A 14,585-nucleotide genomic window follows, 5' to 3' on the forward strand; every position below is an offset into this window, starting at 1 on the left:
TAAATCACAACTAAGATCAAGACAACTGCTTTAAAATTGAGTGAATGTTTCATTGCACTAATGAAACAAAAATGGGATGTCCTTTGAGAGCATAATTTGTTACATGCCGTTATATTTTAGTTGAGAGAAGTAGGGAAGTCCCTCTGGGTGAATAAAGCTTCAAGGTATATTGGGAAAAGAATCACTGAAAATTTCAGTTTTCCTGTCTGGAGTAATGCTGTCCTCGTATATATGGGGAGGGAGGAAAATGGAGTTTCAGGAGTTTTTTTAATTTAAAATACATAAAAACCTTAAAAGAAATTTCACACTTACAGAAGAAAAAATGTCCTTTAGTTGCAATTCACTTAGCGGGTGGAATGGGCTTCGTTTGCATGTGACTTCACAGAGTGCAAGAGCAAGCTCAGGCTTCCCCAGGTGCATGGGTTAGTATTTCTGCCATGTAATATTAGGTCCTACTTCTGCATTCAGTGTAGTAGATGTAAATTACTGTAGCTTCCAGTTTGACTTGTTCCATGCTGGCTTATTTCAAGGACAGTTCCAACTTCCATATGCTGCAGCATTCACTTTAGAATAATAATGTGTTTCTCCAGGTTAATTTCTTAATCTCTCTTTTTAAAATTAAAATGTAATGAAAACTGGGCCAGTGTGATATTTAATCATCAGAAGATAACAACCAGCCATTCTCAATTAAATGACAACTACATACATCAGTGCAGGGTTTTTTTAAATGACACTAAAAATTATGAAATGACTAGCAGCTGATGTCTTCTGTCAGTGAGATGAATTAGTGGTTTATATGGCCTGAGAAATGGTCTGGAAAAAAAATAGGGTTCAATTCAATAAGGACAAGAGCGAGGATCTAGACTGAGGTAGGATTAATCTTCTGCAAAGAGACAGGATGGGGAAGAAATAGCAAGGTAACAGTTTCTCAGAAAAGAATCTGGATCGCAAGCTGAGCATGAGTCAACAGTGTTCGTGCTGTGGCAACAAAGGCAAACACCATACCGGGCTCTGTACATGGGAGTATCACCTGTAAAACCTGTGAAGTAATCCTTGTGCTGTCCTCAGCGCTGGTGCCGCCAGGGGCACATCCCCAGCCCGTCTGACTCCCTGCCTGCTGGCACGCTGCTCAGCGGAGAGTGCTGTCACCGTAACGGCAGGACGGGTGCTCCATACTGGCTGGTGTAACTTCACTATCTGCTTTTTCTGTTTCTAGATGACTGTGGTGAGTGCTGTTAATATTTCACTTGCCATTTCATGAATGTTTTCTGCATTTCTTATAATATTAGTGAAATAATCGTATCCTTTGAGGTTGGCCTCAAAATACGTGGAAAAAGCTAAGTAGGATAGTAATCCTCACCTGGAAAAGAGATGGTTGAAAGAGGATAAAACAAAGGACTGTTCAATCACAAGCGTCATGGAGAGAGTGTGCAGGGCTCGTACACATGCCCTTTCTCATGCAAGAATAAGTTTCACATTAAGCTAATAGGGACATGCACAAACAAACAGAAGGAGATGCTTGCCTGTGTGGTAAAACAACGGAGTCTGCCATGTTAAGGCAAGTTAGGGTGCAGGATGTTAAGGATGCAAAAATTCTACATGTTTAAGGGAAAACTGGAGACGTTTGTGGAACAGAAATCTACTGTGAGTTATTAAATGTAAAAAAAAAAAAATGTTGTGGAATTCCCCGAGGTTCAAATTGGAGTTTAGGAGACATTTCTGGTGAAGTATTACTGTATGGTTGTTGGACTCTTACACTGATGATATTTGGTCTCAGCAAGTACAGCTGTTCTTATGCTTTTTGTGATATCTATGAAATGTGCTTTTTGAAATAGTACTCAAAGCATTTGTTGCCCAGCTCTCCATCAAGCTCCTTAGGTATAATAGGGCAAATGCCCATATCTCCCAGAAGTGGCATTGCAGCACCATTGTTTTATCCAGTTACGAAAATAAAAAAATACCAGCATTTTGTTTTCCTTTACAGCTTTTTTCATGCAGTTTTATTTACATTCAGGTTGCTTTGTGTTCTGTATTGGACCTTCAATATATTTATCACCTATAGCCTATCTTGCCTAATATTTTTGATTGAAAAATAATTTTTTGTTGCCCTATCCGCTTGTTTTGACTGACAAATAAGTTCTTGTTTTCTCTACAGACAGACTGTCTTTAGGTTACTAATCCACCTTATCAATAACAAAGGCATCTTATCAGAAAACGCTAACTGGTTTATTCACCTGTGTTATGCAAACTTCTTTCTCCAATGTGCCTGCCCTCTGAAAATCGGTACGCAGAGCAGGTTATTTAGACTTTAGTGTGTGATATTTCCAGAGCAGAACAAGGCTTTTCAGAGTTTAAAGAGAACATGCAGAAATAAATGATAGTGATGAGTTGTTGCTGTACTTAGTGATTAAGTGTATATTCAGAAAGAACAGCTTATCATTTAATAGTTTGTTCACACAAAGACTGTTCTTTGATAGGCTGATCACGGATAAGTCTGTGATCACTTTTTGGAAATCATGTGTTTTTATTTTGTGGAATTTGGAATATTTTGAAACTATTTACATAAATGTTTCATTGAATACTATGATCTTATGACATTCTTTTGCTATTCTAAGTTCCATACCTATTTTTTTAATGTCTTTTTCTGTTTCAGTAATGTAGGAGAATGGGTATCAAGTTCAGTAAACAACTCTTAAGAGCTTATTAAGATGTATCAGAAAAAATTACCACAATTCTCAAGATTGATCCTGTACAATGAAGATTTATGTCATTTTTATATGCTAAGTTCAAGGTTATTTGCCTCAATGAAATCTGTCCTTTTACCTCACTTCCATGCTAACAAAGGTAATTTCTACTGTCCACATAATAATTGAAATTACATTGCACTGAATAGAAAGAAAATATCATTGGAGGAGTTATATCAGAAATTGTTGTTTCTTAACTTTTTCTCTGACTTGTAGTTTTGGGGCTCATTTATACTCCAGACATTTACATCACTTTGGCTACACAAATTAGCTTTCAAATGGAAGCAAAAGTAATTTTAAGGTCCATTTAAACCCAAAGTATGACAGAGTATTCTCAGAATGAATAAAGATCACACTGTTTATGTTTAAATAACTTACATTTCATCAGCATCCTAGGTGTAAGCAATTCAGAGCAATATTTCCCCTATTGACATTTGAACATAAAATCCTATTCCCCTAAGGGAAAATACAGTAAAGTAGGTGTCAGTGTTAAGATTTTTTTTTTGTCTTTTGCCATGATTACATAATGCCATTTTTTACTTTCACTCTTTATTTGGGCCAGACTGTTCTTTCCTTATTTTTAACTTTTCAATTCCCTTTGTTCTTTTATGATATTTTTAAGGAACCTGCCTCTTCAAATTGAGCATATAACATGCGATGTTTTAAAAAAGAAAGATATGAAGGTCTCTGCCTAGATCCCTTTCTTGCTCACTGCGTACGCTCGTTATGTAACTTCATAAACTAGAGTATTGTGAAGTTTATTTGCCCGAGTTTTGTCTAGGGAGGTATGTGTACTTCTGAGTAAGTGACAAGGCGAAGATACACATCCCTCACTCGCACCAGGGACCCGATGCTAGCCTGTCCCAGCCTGTCTCCTGGTTTTCTGAAATTTTCCTCCCTTCACTCTTTCCTGCTGAACCTCGTTCTCCGACAGCTCTTTTTACACAAGCTGTCTAGAGGTCTGCTCCTCTGTCCCTGTGAAAACCCTTTCCATCCGTGCTTTCCACACCCTTTAAACTGTTCCTAATGACTCCTTGCCACCAGGTATTGGTGCGGGTGTTTCATCATTGTTTTTTGTCATTTGTCAGCCATATCAGCTCTGCCTGTGATCCCTTTTTTCTCATTTTTGTCTTTCTTGGCTTTCAGTGACTCCATCCTCTCCTGAATCTCCGTGCGTCTCTGCAATCTCTACTCAGGCATATCAACTGGAGATCCTCCTGCTTTCTCCAAGGATCTTGCCAGCCTGTCTGGGTTTCTTTCACTTCACACCTTCCTTCTGATGCAGCTCATCTGTGTATGGACCTGCTTCTAGCTCTCTTTTATTCATTATGTTCTGAGTTAATTCAGTCCTCGGCTGAATCTGGTACCTTCCCTAAAAACACTGCTCAGCTCTGCTTTGTTGTAAAATCAAACAGGTTAGTTTAAATTATATGACTTATGCTGACATGGTCTGGGACAGAGGGAGAGCACTTGTACAGGTTTGTCCTAGTGCCATTCAAGAGCAATTACAGCACAGACTTCCAGCAAGGGAAGTACCTGCCATCTCCTAACCGGGACTGATGCTTGGTGCTGTGAATGCATCTCCCCTCCTTGGTTCACGATGAGAGTTCTTTACTGGGTGAAAATACACCATGTGTTTTGAAAGGCTGATCCTGAATTTTTGCTCACTGCTACATCTTTTAGAGAGGACAGCTCTTGTGATTTTTCTCTTTCTCTGCAGAGGCATAGCCGTACTTGTTTTCTCCCTTTTGCCACAGTACGCTCTGTTGGAAATTTTCCTATTGCTCTACTTCAGCGTAGTTCTGACTTTTAAATTCATGCAGCTGTAATGACTCAATCTATCACTCAGCACAGTGGAGCTGACTGCTTAATGGGAAGAATTGTTTTAGAAAGAATGTTCTAATAAATATGGCACAAAACAATTTTTTTGAAAATATAATGCACACACTTGCATTTTCCATTTTTTCTTTTTTTGAAATGGGAATCCTGGCCTTCAATTAGTGTATTTGAAAATTATTTAAATGTTGTAAAAATCAGAGAAAAGCACAGATATCTTTGAAGACATTTCTTTCAGCGCATATAGTGTTTTCATGTGTGAACAAGAACATTTGTTATTTATTCTAAGTTGTTCTTCAGTGTCAACTCACCTCATGCAGATTATCATGTCAACACTTCCACGGCAGAGATAAGAACTAGAACTCCTCTTCATGTCGATAAATTGGCCGTTGATACAAGTCTACTGGCTTTTTGTAAGCTTAGAAATTTAACCAGTGTTCCTGCTCTGCCTGGGCAGGGTTTTCCATACTGGTTAGTTGCCATCCAAGGCAGATTTTTGAAGCAAAATTTACTGGCTTTTTTTTCAGGTGAAATGCATGGTGTCACTATCATAGATTTTATTATTTATTATGTTTTAATATTACATTTTCAAGGATCTAATTCCACAATTGTATTGAAGTCCTGATTGCTTCAAACGGACTCTGTGTAGATGCAGGAGTCGAGAATGATGGAAACTTTTGGTGACCTGGGATCAATAGCTGCAAACTGATGGAAAGCGCAGAGCACTGAATTGGAATATGTGTCTTTTGAGCTCTTCCTGTCTGAACAATGCCCTGAGGCCTTGTTGGGTCACTCTTAATTTTGGAAAATTTAAATGGGTGTTTAAGTAATCCTTCAGCAAATATTCATTTGATTAAAAAAAAAAAAATCCATCAAAAGTTATAAGGGAACAAATTTCTTGTTTTGAAAACAGGACAAAACTACACTGGGATTGCGTATAGCCATTGGTATCCCCATCCACATGGAAGTTTGGAACCTCGCTTAGTTTTCTAGATATTAGGAAAAAAAAAAGTATTTTCTAGTCACCACTCTTTTCCTAAGAAATGGGATCAGCTAAGAGTTTTAATGGGACTGAAAAATTGAGATCTAGTCTTTACTGTGCTGTTCTATAATGTATTGTTTGATAATTGGACTTTATTTTCAAGCTATATTTGTGGCTCCATATGGAGATATGGCACAGAAGAGAAGGAAATGGACATTGACAAGGGAAATATCTCTCCTCTGTTCAGGAAAACTTGTGTGGGATTTGTTCAAAAGCCAAGTGAATTAGAAAGTCGTATACAGACAAATAATTGTTTCCATGAAAATATTTCCTGCTCTGAAATAAAAATGTTTTTAGCAATTAAGTAAAAGAAGAAATCAAATTTGGTAATCTCTAAACTGCAACTCAGTCTGTTTTTTGCTGCACTTTGGAATTATCGCTAATTTTATTACACATTCTAGCTTGTTATATACAACATATTTTCGTCTTAAAATGCACACCATTTCTCTCCCCTGTGAATGACTCCAGTAATTACAAAACCACCTAATTGATCTTTTATATTGTTTACTGGCTTCTTTGGTGGAACACACAAGCACTTTTTATAGCTACTAAATTGTTTTATTATTTTAGGATTCTATAAGAAAAAACTGTTTTTTTACTTCAAAGGGATCACGTTTAAGCTGATGCCTCAAACTTCTCCGTGAATGAATTCTTGTCTGTGGATTTTTCAGCTGTGCTGTGGTTGCATATAAGTACTTTGAGTTTCTGTTTTATTTCAATCTAATATTTGTGTTTACAAATTATGTCTTCAGCATCGAAAGCTCTGCAGAAAATCAGGAAGTGTTTGTTTCTGAATACATTACATTTCTCCCTCCCCTTGTTTTTATTCTTTATTGCTCCAGTCAGTGCGCTGAAGCATGACAAGAGCTCAAACTCGGCAAACTTCCAAGACGTGGAGGATACGCCTGACAGATGTGTCTTGGAAGAGTCGGAGAGTCCAGGTGAGAGGCATTTAAAGACAGTCACCAAGTATCAAGTGATAAATCTGACACAGCTTTTGGGTCTGTAAAAAAATCACATTGTAATGCTGTTTCCTTTTTAGCAGCTGCAATGTCAAATTAATAGTCACCTCCAGGGGTCACAGTGTGGAGCTGTTATCCTTTCCTCTTTCATCAAGAATTCGGGTCTTAGAAAGGATAAAGGCTTTATGACCAAAAAGAAAGCTGACACTACTAGTTCATTATAATTAGTTTTGGACTACACTGCTTGCTTAATATATGTACAATGTCTGACCCTTTGAAGGTAGCATGAGATTATGAAAAATTAGAAGGACTGTATATACTGCAGTTGAAGGTAGTGGCGGACATTCAAACGCTGTATCTCTGGAGGAAAGCAAATTGGTAGCGTTAAATAGCTTGATTCTTTTCTTTAAATCAGCTCACACAATCATTATTTCATTTTAATGGCTCTTAACATTGATTCAGCTAAATACAGGAACATCCATAAAGTGCATTCTTTTTGGTGACTAAAAGATTTATCTTCATGTAGTTTCATTATCTTTCTCGTTATGGAACATCTACAAAATTTATTAAATGAATCCCAAAGGGAAACAATTAAATATGAAGTGTATCGAGTCACAGCTGATTAAAAACATTCTGTGCGACTAAATACTAAGATCTTTTAAGCAAACTGTGAGGTTGACCCACATGCACCGTATACGTAACCTGCACGTAGTCCTCATTAGTGAAAGAGTTAAACATCTATCTTCACTTGGTATTTTCCTTCCCTGCTTTATCTGGTTTCTGTGTACCCTCTTGCATCTTTGTGTGCTGATCCGTGTATCATATTTTTGATTCATCGTCTCTGCGGCCTGTCAGCTTAGTTAAGAGATTTCCAAATCTTGCAGCCTGTGCTGACAGGGGGCAGCTGCCAACAGTCCCCTGATCCTTCCCCAAGGAACACTGCTGAGATTTAATTTTCAGTCAAAGGGTGCAGTCTGAAATCCATGTCAGGTCCCCTAAGTCATCTCAGAACCCGGATAGGACCCATGTCTGGGGGATTATATTTCAGCACACTCCACTCCTCCAAGATTCCTTGGGAGTTCAGCTGCTGTCATATACCTGATTTGAACTACATTCCCTTTTCATCTTTTCCACAGAAATGAACACCAGTATATGTTAGAATAATTGAAACCAATGAATTGTAAATCTGTATTCATTTTAAAGCCTCGTGGGCTTGGACTCAATGCTATATGGTGGAAACCAGCATGAGATTTAGAAAGAAATAGATAATCTACTCGGGAAGGAGCCAAGTTTAATTCTTTACCGCATCTACAATCTGTGGTGCATGGCACCTCCTTCAGAAACTGTCTATAGTCCCTTCAACAATGATTATGGGCAAAAATGTGGATTGCCAGAGCTCTGATCTGTTCTGAAGTAAGAAAATATTAAAACAAGGTGGCACTAAAGTGTTCAGGTGAGAATTAATGTATCTTAAAGGTAATATGAATTTTAACCTTACATTAATTCCGTGTGGCAAAGCGTGCACGTTTGGACAGGAACTTGAATATCCAATTCTGCACTCTGCATATCTGTATGAAGTAATGGAAAGAATAAAAGCCTGTCAGGAGGTGAATATTGACTGGCAAAAATACATGTTGATAAAGCATCTAAACTTAAAAACTGAGTTCCATTCGGTCCATCTGACATCATTAAACTAGTAATAAACAATGAATTACTCTGGCTTTTGTTTCTGTCCATTCCTGCATTTTAAGACATCTTGTCTTATAGGTCTGAAAACCTCAGGAGATTTCACTACTGGTCTCACTGCTTTCCACTGAGAATTTGTGGCTTGGTTGTCATGGAGACATCGTATTTCTCCAAGAATTGCTCATATTGATCCGTGGACAGGCGTAAATGGCCAGGCGAATGTGAGGAGTAAAGGGGGTTGGGCAGTACTATAAAATGACCAGAGGTTATGGGTCGGAAATAAGCTCATAGCAAACACTTAGGTAAAGAGAAAGAAACAGTTTCATTTTGTTTCAGGATTTCGTTTTTGCACTTTATGCCATTGTCTTCTTTCACTATAGACTGAAAGAAACTTGTTAGTCACTTGTCATGTCAGATCTTTGGTGCTTGTCCTGACACAGCTGTCAGCCTTCCAGCTCTGTGCAGTTCAGGGACACACAACAAAGAGCTAGGAACATGAATTATTTATTGCTCCTTGTGCGGATGAAATTCTGTGATAAGAAATTAAGACACTTCTGACAGAAGTGCGTGTTTGAAAGGAAAGATTTGGTAACACAATACATTTACTTAAAACTTACCACGTACTTGTAGTAGTGAACACTGAAACAATAATACGACGTTCGGTTGGCTATGATTTTCTCTAGTATTTCTCAGGTGCTTTAACTTTGAATCGTATCTTGGAATTTGAGAGTGCCTGGGAGGTCAGCATTTGGTTTGGTGAAACCTGTGACTTTAGAGTCTCTCTCACACATATTCAAAGTCTGGGCAAAATTACAAACTTCCTTTATAAGTTTTTATTAAACAGTCTATGTATGTGTTTTGCAAAGTCGCTTGCGCTTCACTTGCAATATGTTGTCATATGTGCAAAAGTGATGTTAAGAAATACATTGATTTTGTTATCTCTTCTGATGAGGAAAAGGTGAAAATATGACAATATACCTGCAAGGAATTCCAACTATTCCTAGAAAGGGTTCTTTATTACGACTTCTACCAGAATCAGGAAGGCTATAGAGCAGCCGGTAACAGACGTACCTGTGCGTTGTGTTTTCTAATGGTGAAAGGTGCAGTCTCTAACCTTGACATTAGACTGAGAGTTATTTTCAAAGTGATCTTAGTTTTCTAAAATCACATAAAGCTTACTGCTTATTTTACTTTCACATTTTCTATGTGTCTGCACATGTTCTCACTGTTCTGGATGTGGGCCTCTAGCAATTGTAGAAAAAGGCATATAACTCAGATGAATAGCAGGAATCTATCTGACTACCCAAGACACCAATCTGAGATTTACCTGTGATTTCTTGTGTTCAATGTGTGATCTGAACTACTCTCAGAGAGGTGATGAAACCCCTCACCCTGCACTTTTCTCTTGGATAATTCCCAGCAAACATTTTTCACATGTGATGGACACAGGTAAATATCAGACTGCAGTTTCTTGTCTAAGTGAAATGGATTTTTGTTGCTCCCTTCATGTGCCTACAAGCTGCCATTACCTGTGATAGTGGCTCATGTCTATTTTAGCCCACACACAGAGGAGATGCTGGGCTTCTCTCCCAGATGGCTAATAGTAGGTTTATCACTGCCATTTTCCCCACATGCTGAGGACTACTTCTGTTTGACATGCAAAGCCTTGGCTTTTCAAACTTGTCTCTGCTCTGGCCTTGAACATAATAATCAGGTAAGAATTACAACAGCTTTTTGTAGAATTTGACTTTTAATCATATCAACCCCCCGTAAAGAATTCACCATCCCTTAGAGTGCTGCTTTAATACAAATAAATATTCCCAGCAGTGTTTTCCATTTTATCAGACAAATTTTCCACACTTAGAGAAACTGAGAAAAAGACTGAAACTGAGTGAACATGGATATATGTTAGACTTCTGAGCTATTCACCCAAGTTTTCTTGTACAAACAGTGGTGGAAAATTGACACCTTCAGAGGGCATATCACCTTGTCCAAAGGGAGTTGCTTGAGATGGGTTTTAAGGGGATTGAAAATGCTCTGAATTTTGTCAGTCAAAATCTAAAAGGAATGTAGTGGGACTTGACACAACTTGAGGTGTCTTAGCTTTCATAAGTGGTGCAATCCCACGACGGAGGGTTCTGCAAGTACAGGTCTTATGAGAAAAAGGAATAGATTTGGGCTGAAGTCACGAGAAACAATGTAGGCACAGATGCCCCTTGCCTCTTATTTCCCCCAACAGAGATACTGCAGTAGACTAGGCAATAGACTATTACTTCACTTGGTAACAGAGGGAAATTGAGTCTCCCTAATGGAAGATTGAGTTGGAAGCTGTAGACGGAAATTACAGTGTTATCTATCTTTTGGATGAAAACCATGTAAATGGTAAGAACCTTGTATGCTTATGGCCTTCGGTAGCCAGACAGTCTCTGCCTGAGTCAATTGGTCCCTTCTGCAGCTCATGATCTCTCCTATCCCTTCATTCCAAAAACATTGTCCATAGTAAATTTTTCCCTCTTCATTTTTTGACTTTTCAGGACAGAATGTAATTTTGGGTGTATAACAGATAATAGTGAAAATCTGAGCAGTTTTCACAGTCTTGCTTAATTGCTTGTCCTAGATAGACCTTGGCACGGAGATGGGAAAGATCTCTGACTGTCCCTGAAAAACAGTCTGTGAGACACAGGACTGCAGCAAATAGAGATGAGAATGAGGACATGTATCAAGAACAACAGATTCTTATTAGCCACAGTGTGCTTAAAAATACAGTGCTAAAATTGTGACTATCTTGTTATCAGGCAAGTTATAATTACTCTATTGAATATTCACTTACCAGCTCCAAGTTCCATCCACTGGAGAGTGTGTTATTTAAATCCGCACTGTGTCACCTATATGGCTGTTGATCAGTACACAGGCAGAAAGTACAAGTAAATATTCAGTAAATTTCCAAGTATGAAGCACCCTAGAAAAGCATGATTTTCTTTTTCTGTATTTGCATCATCATGAAAAGTGGGTATCAGTAAATGAGGACTGATTCAGGAGTGGAGTGCTGGAGGTTGTTGATGATGATGATGCATGAAGCAGGAAGAGGATGCAATGTAGGGGCAGCCCACTGATCACAGGCACTGATAGCCCATGCTGCTCAGCAACTGTGTATAAAATGTTAGTGCCCAGGGATTATTCCAGACAGATTTTCTGGAATTTCCAATGTAGGCACAGATGAATCCATAAGAATTTCACTGCAGTAGATGTAGAGCCACATCCTATCAGCGCTCTGGGTAGTAACCCAGTATCATGAATCATAGGTTTTGTTTTGGTTTTTTCAAATAGTAAATCAAACTGTAAAACCAGAAGACTACACAGTGGATATCAAGAAAATGTGTGTATCTCTGTGTCTATGACACAGATAGACAGAAAGATGATAGATAACATGAGAAATGTACAAGATATCCATTAGACTGGGAAAGAATAGTGTGCGCTTCTTTCTCGATGTTCATGTACTCATGAAAGATGTTGTACCTGTTCAAGTAGTGTTTCTAATACAAGTAATATTTAAAATTCAGGTTGTAAATATTACCATTACTGATGATTGAGAGTGCTTTTCTGTGGAATTCTAATAAGCCATGACAGAATTAAAATATAATGCCTTATTAGTATAATTTCCTATTACTTCTGTCTACAGCTATTGTAGGATTAGTTCTGCTGAAAGGAAATAGATATAATTTGAAAATTATATTTGCAGAGGAAACATAATCTATTAATTTAAAACAGAAATTATCTTTCTGCTGAACCACTGGAATGTTTTCCTTTAAAACAAAAAAGGAAGAAGAAGGAGAAGACTGTTCAGGAGAAAAGTTTTGAGGAATGCCATACATTCTCTTGAGCTGTTTTGGGTTCCATATTGCTTCTTGTAGTATAGCAATTATAACGTAAACAGTCTTCTGGAGGTAGATTTGTGATATTTTTTAACACTAGCATGTTGGTGCTGAAAGTTTTCATCCCGTTACAAAAATTATAGAGTTTATTTACTCTATAAAAAGATTGTAAAATAACTTATCTTTTAAAAACAAAATCTTGCCTATTACCTCAAACTGTAAAATCACTAAGCCAGAGGAATACATTTCTTTTCCAGATGACATGAAGCCACATCCCTGGATATCTAAGGTGTGCTCCTGTAAGGTGTGTTAAAAAGCCCTGCTTAGCCGAAAGAACTAGAAGACGCGCAAGAACAGCCAAGAAATAGGATATATGTGGCATGGACATGAAATAGCTTGTTGTATTTATTATTGTATACCTTTAACAATTCATTTGGCGAAGAAATACCTTTCCATGGGATCAGCTTCTTTTTGCTGATTTACTGACTTCAATTCACACTTCCATCACTAATAGATTTACATTTATTCAATTAAAGTCAGATAGTTCTAACATAGAAAATATCAAATCTTTATTTTTAGATATGTTTCACTAGTTTATGTAGCGATCCCAAATCTTACAACTTTGACTATAAAACATTTACATCAATTTTAATATTCTTTTACATACATTAAATTTAAATTTTTCTCTCTCCTTGCTTCTGACTTTTATTACCAATAACATTTTAACACTGAGCAAAACTAAATGCATTTGAAATAATTAGAAAATTTGTTTGCATTTAAAGGAAAATGCACATTTTTAATTAAACATGGAACATTTAGAAACAACTAAAATATAAAGAATGTTGTGAGCCCAGGACAGCATGGGAAATTGGTTATAAATCTGGTCGTGTCTAGGATGTAAATTTTCCTTTTCTATAAATACTGCCATCACCATCATCTGTAGAAATGTAGTACCAATATGAAGTTGGAGAAGCCCATTGGAGTCCTCTTCTGAAATGATATACTTCATTGAATTTCTATTTGTGCTCATTGGGAAAAGCAGCTATATGTTTTTGTCTTTTAAAAAATATGTCATTATGTTTGGAGAATATTTGCAGCTTACTAGACTCATTTATCACCTAATGTTCTGGGGGATTTATGCTGGTTTGACAAAGAATGGCCCCTTGGAGCAGTAAGCTCACTTTCTGTATTACCAACAGTGGGAGTGCTAATGAATTCAAGGGGACTTGAGGATGTGCTTTTCTGGGTCTGTATCTTATGGTGGAAATCATGGTCTGATGTTATCCTTCCTAATTGTCACGTTAGCCATAAGCTGCCTTAACTAGGAGAGTGAAGATTTCTTCAGTGCGGAGAGATTCTCTGGCAATGAATCTCTTTCTTACTTGGGGGGAAATGTCATGGCTGCAGGAGTGACAAAACCAGGTTTCTGCTGCCGTACTATGGTTAAATTTGGTTAAACATGAAACAGGCATGAAACCTCCTTTCTTCTGCTTTTTTATATCCATGAGTCCATACCTCTAAGTGCAGTGTACGGCAGCGAGGTCTTCAGAAACATTGAGTGGAAGGGCCTTCTGAGAAGTAGTATTTCAGTTTTTATTCAACTAAAGAATATGTCATTAAAATAGGCTGTGATCTAGAGAAGATAAAGGTATTTAATGTTACTTTTCTGTAATTGTAAATACCGTGCAGAAAAATGACATCTTTTAACAGAAAACTCACTGTTTTTTAGAGATTTGATATTTTTCAGAAACAACTTTCCTTATTCTTAGAAGGTATTTTCCTATGTAAAACGTATCTTCTGTTTATATAAGCTTGTATTTGAATTACGGTGACTAAACAGTCTGGATGTTGAGTGTTACGGCTTCATTCTTTCACTTATTGTGCTGGATGCCTGGAATGTTTTCATTGACTTATTTATACTTGTACAACACAACTGAGAGCAGAACATGTCTTCAGCTGACATATATCCTCCTCTTAACTTTTATGGTTAAATCAGAGTTGCAAATGTCAAGAAGGCAAAAACAAAATTGCAAATATAACTACAGGAACTTAGTAACACTACAGGCACCTTGCAGACAGTAAAGCAAATGGAAAATAAAGGATGGACCTTGCTATCTCCTTTGCCACGCATCCTTGTCAACCGTCGCCTGTAGTTTGCTGTGGTAGTCTTCCATTGGCATTGAAAAGTTCGTTTCCCTTCACAACAAACATTACTGCTTTGCATCAGCATCTGCTCACTTGGGCCAGCTCTGTTCTTAGAGCCAGGGTAACAAATCTCCTTAAAACTATTTGTACTAGATATTTTAAAAGCTGATGTGTTCAAAGAGGTCTCATAGCTCAGGGAATTGGCATTGTCCATAACACCCAGTACTGCTGTAGTAGCAATTACATTTGTGCAACACAATATTTGATTGCTTGTCTTTAATTCTGCAAAGCAGTGCAC

General features: G+C 37.5%; 1 protein-coding gene across 3 annotated transcripts in view; it reads left to right on the plus strand.

The window, feature by feature from the left end:
- WDR72 (WD repeat domain 72) overlaps window positions 1-12,825 on the plus strand; it is a 125,038-nt gene extending 112,213 nt beyond the window's left edge. For 2 of the 3 annotated variants that reach the window (XM_076347737.1, XM_076347738.1), the window contains 2 exons: window positions 6,465-6,563; window positions 12,400-12,825. In XM_076347737.1, coding sequence (XP_076203852.1) covers window positions 6,465-6,563; window positions 12,400-12,455 — 155 coding nt within the window. In that variant the 3' untranslated portion in view covers window positions 12,456-12,825. Of the gene's footprint in view, window positions 1-2,653; window positions 2,721-6,464; window positions 6,564-12,399 lie in introns of those variants that run through there. The other variant, XM_076347739.1, reaches the window with a different exon arrangement.
- The last annotated feature ends 1,760 nt before the right edge of the window (window positions 12,826-14,585 follow it).

The sequence above is a fragment of the Aptenodytes patagonicus genome, chromosome 10 (assembly GCF_965638725.1).
Source record: "Aptenodytes patagonicus chromosome 10, bAptPat1.pri.cur, whole genome shotgun sequence".
Classification (NCBI taxonomy): Eukaryota; Metazoa; Chordata; class Aves; order Sphenisciformes; family Spheniscidae; genus Aptenodytes; species Aptenodytes patagonicus.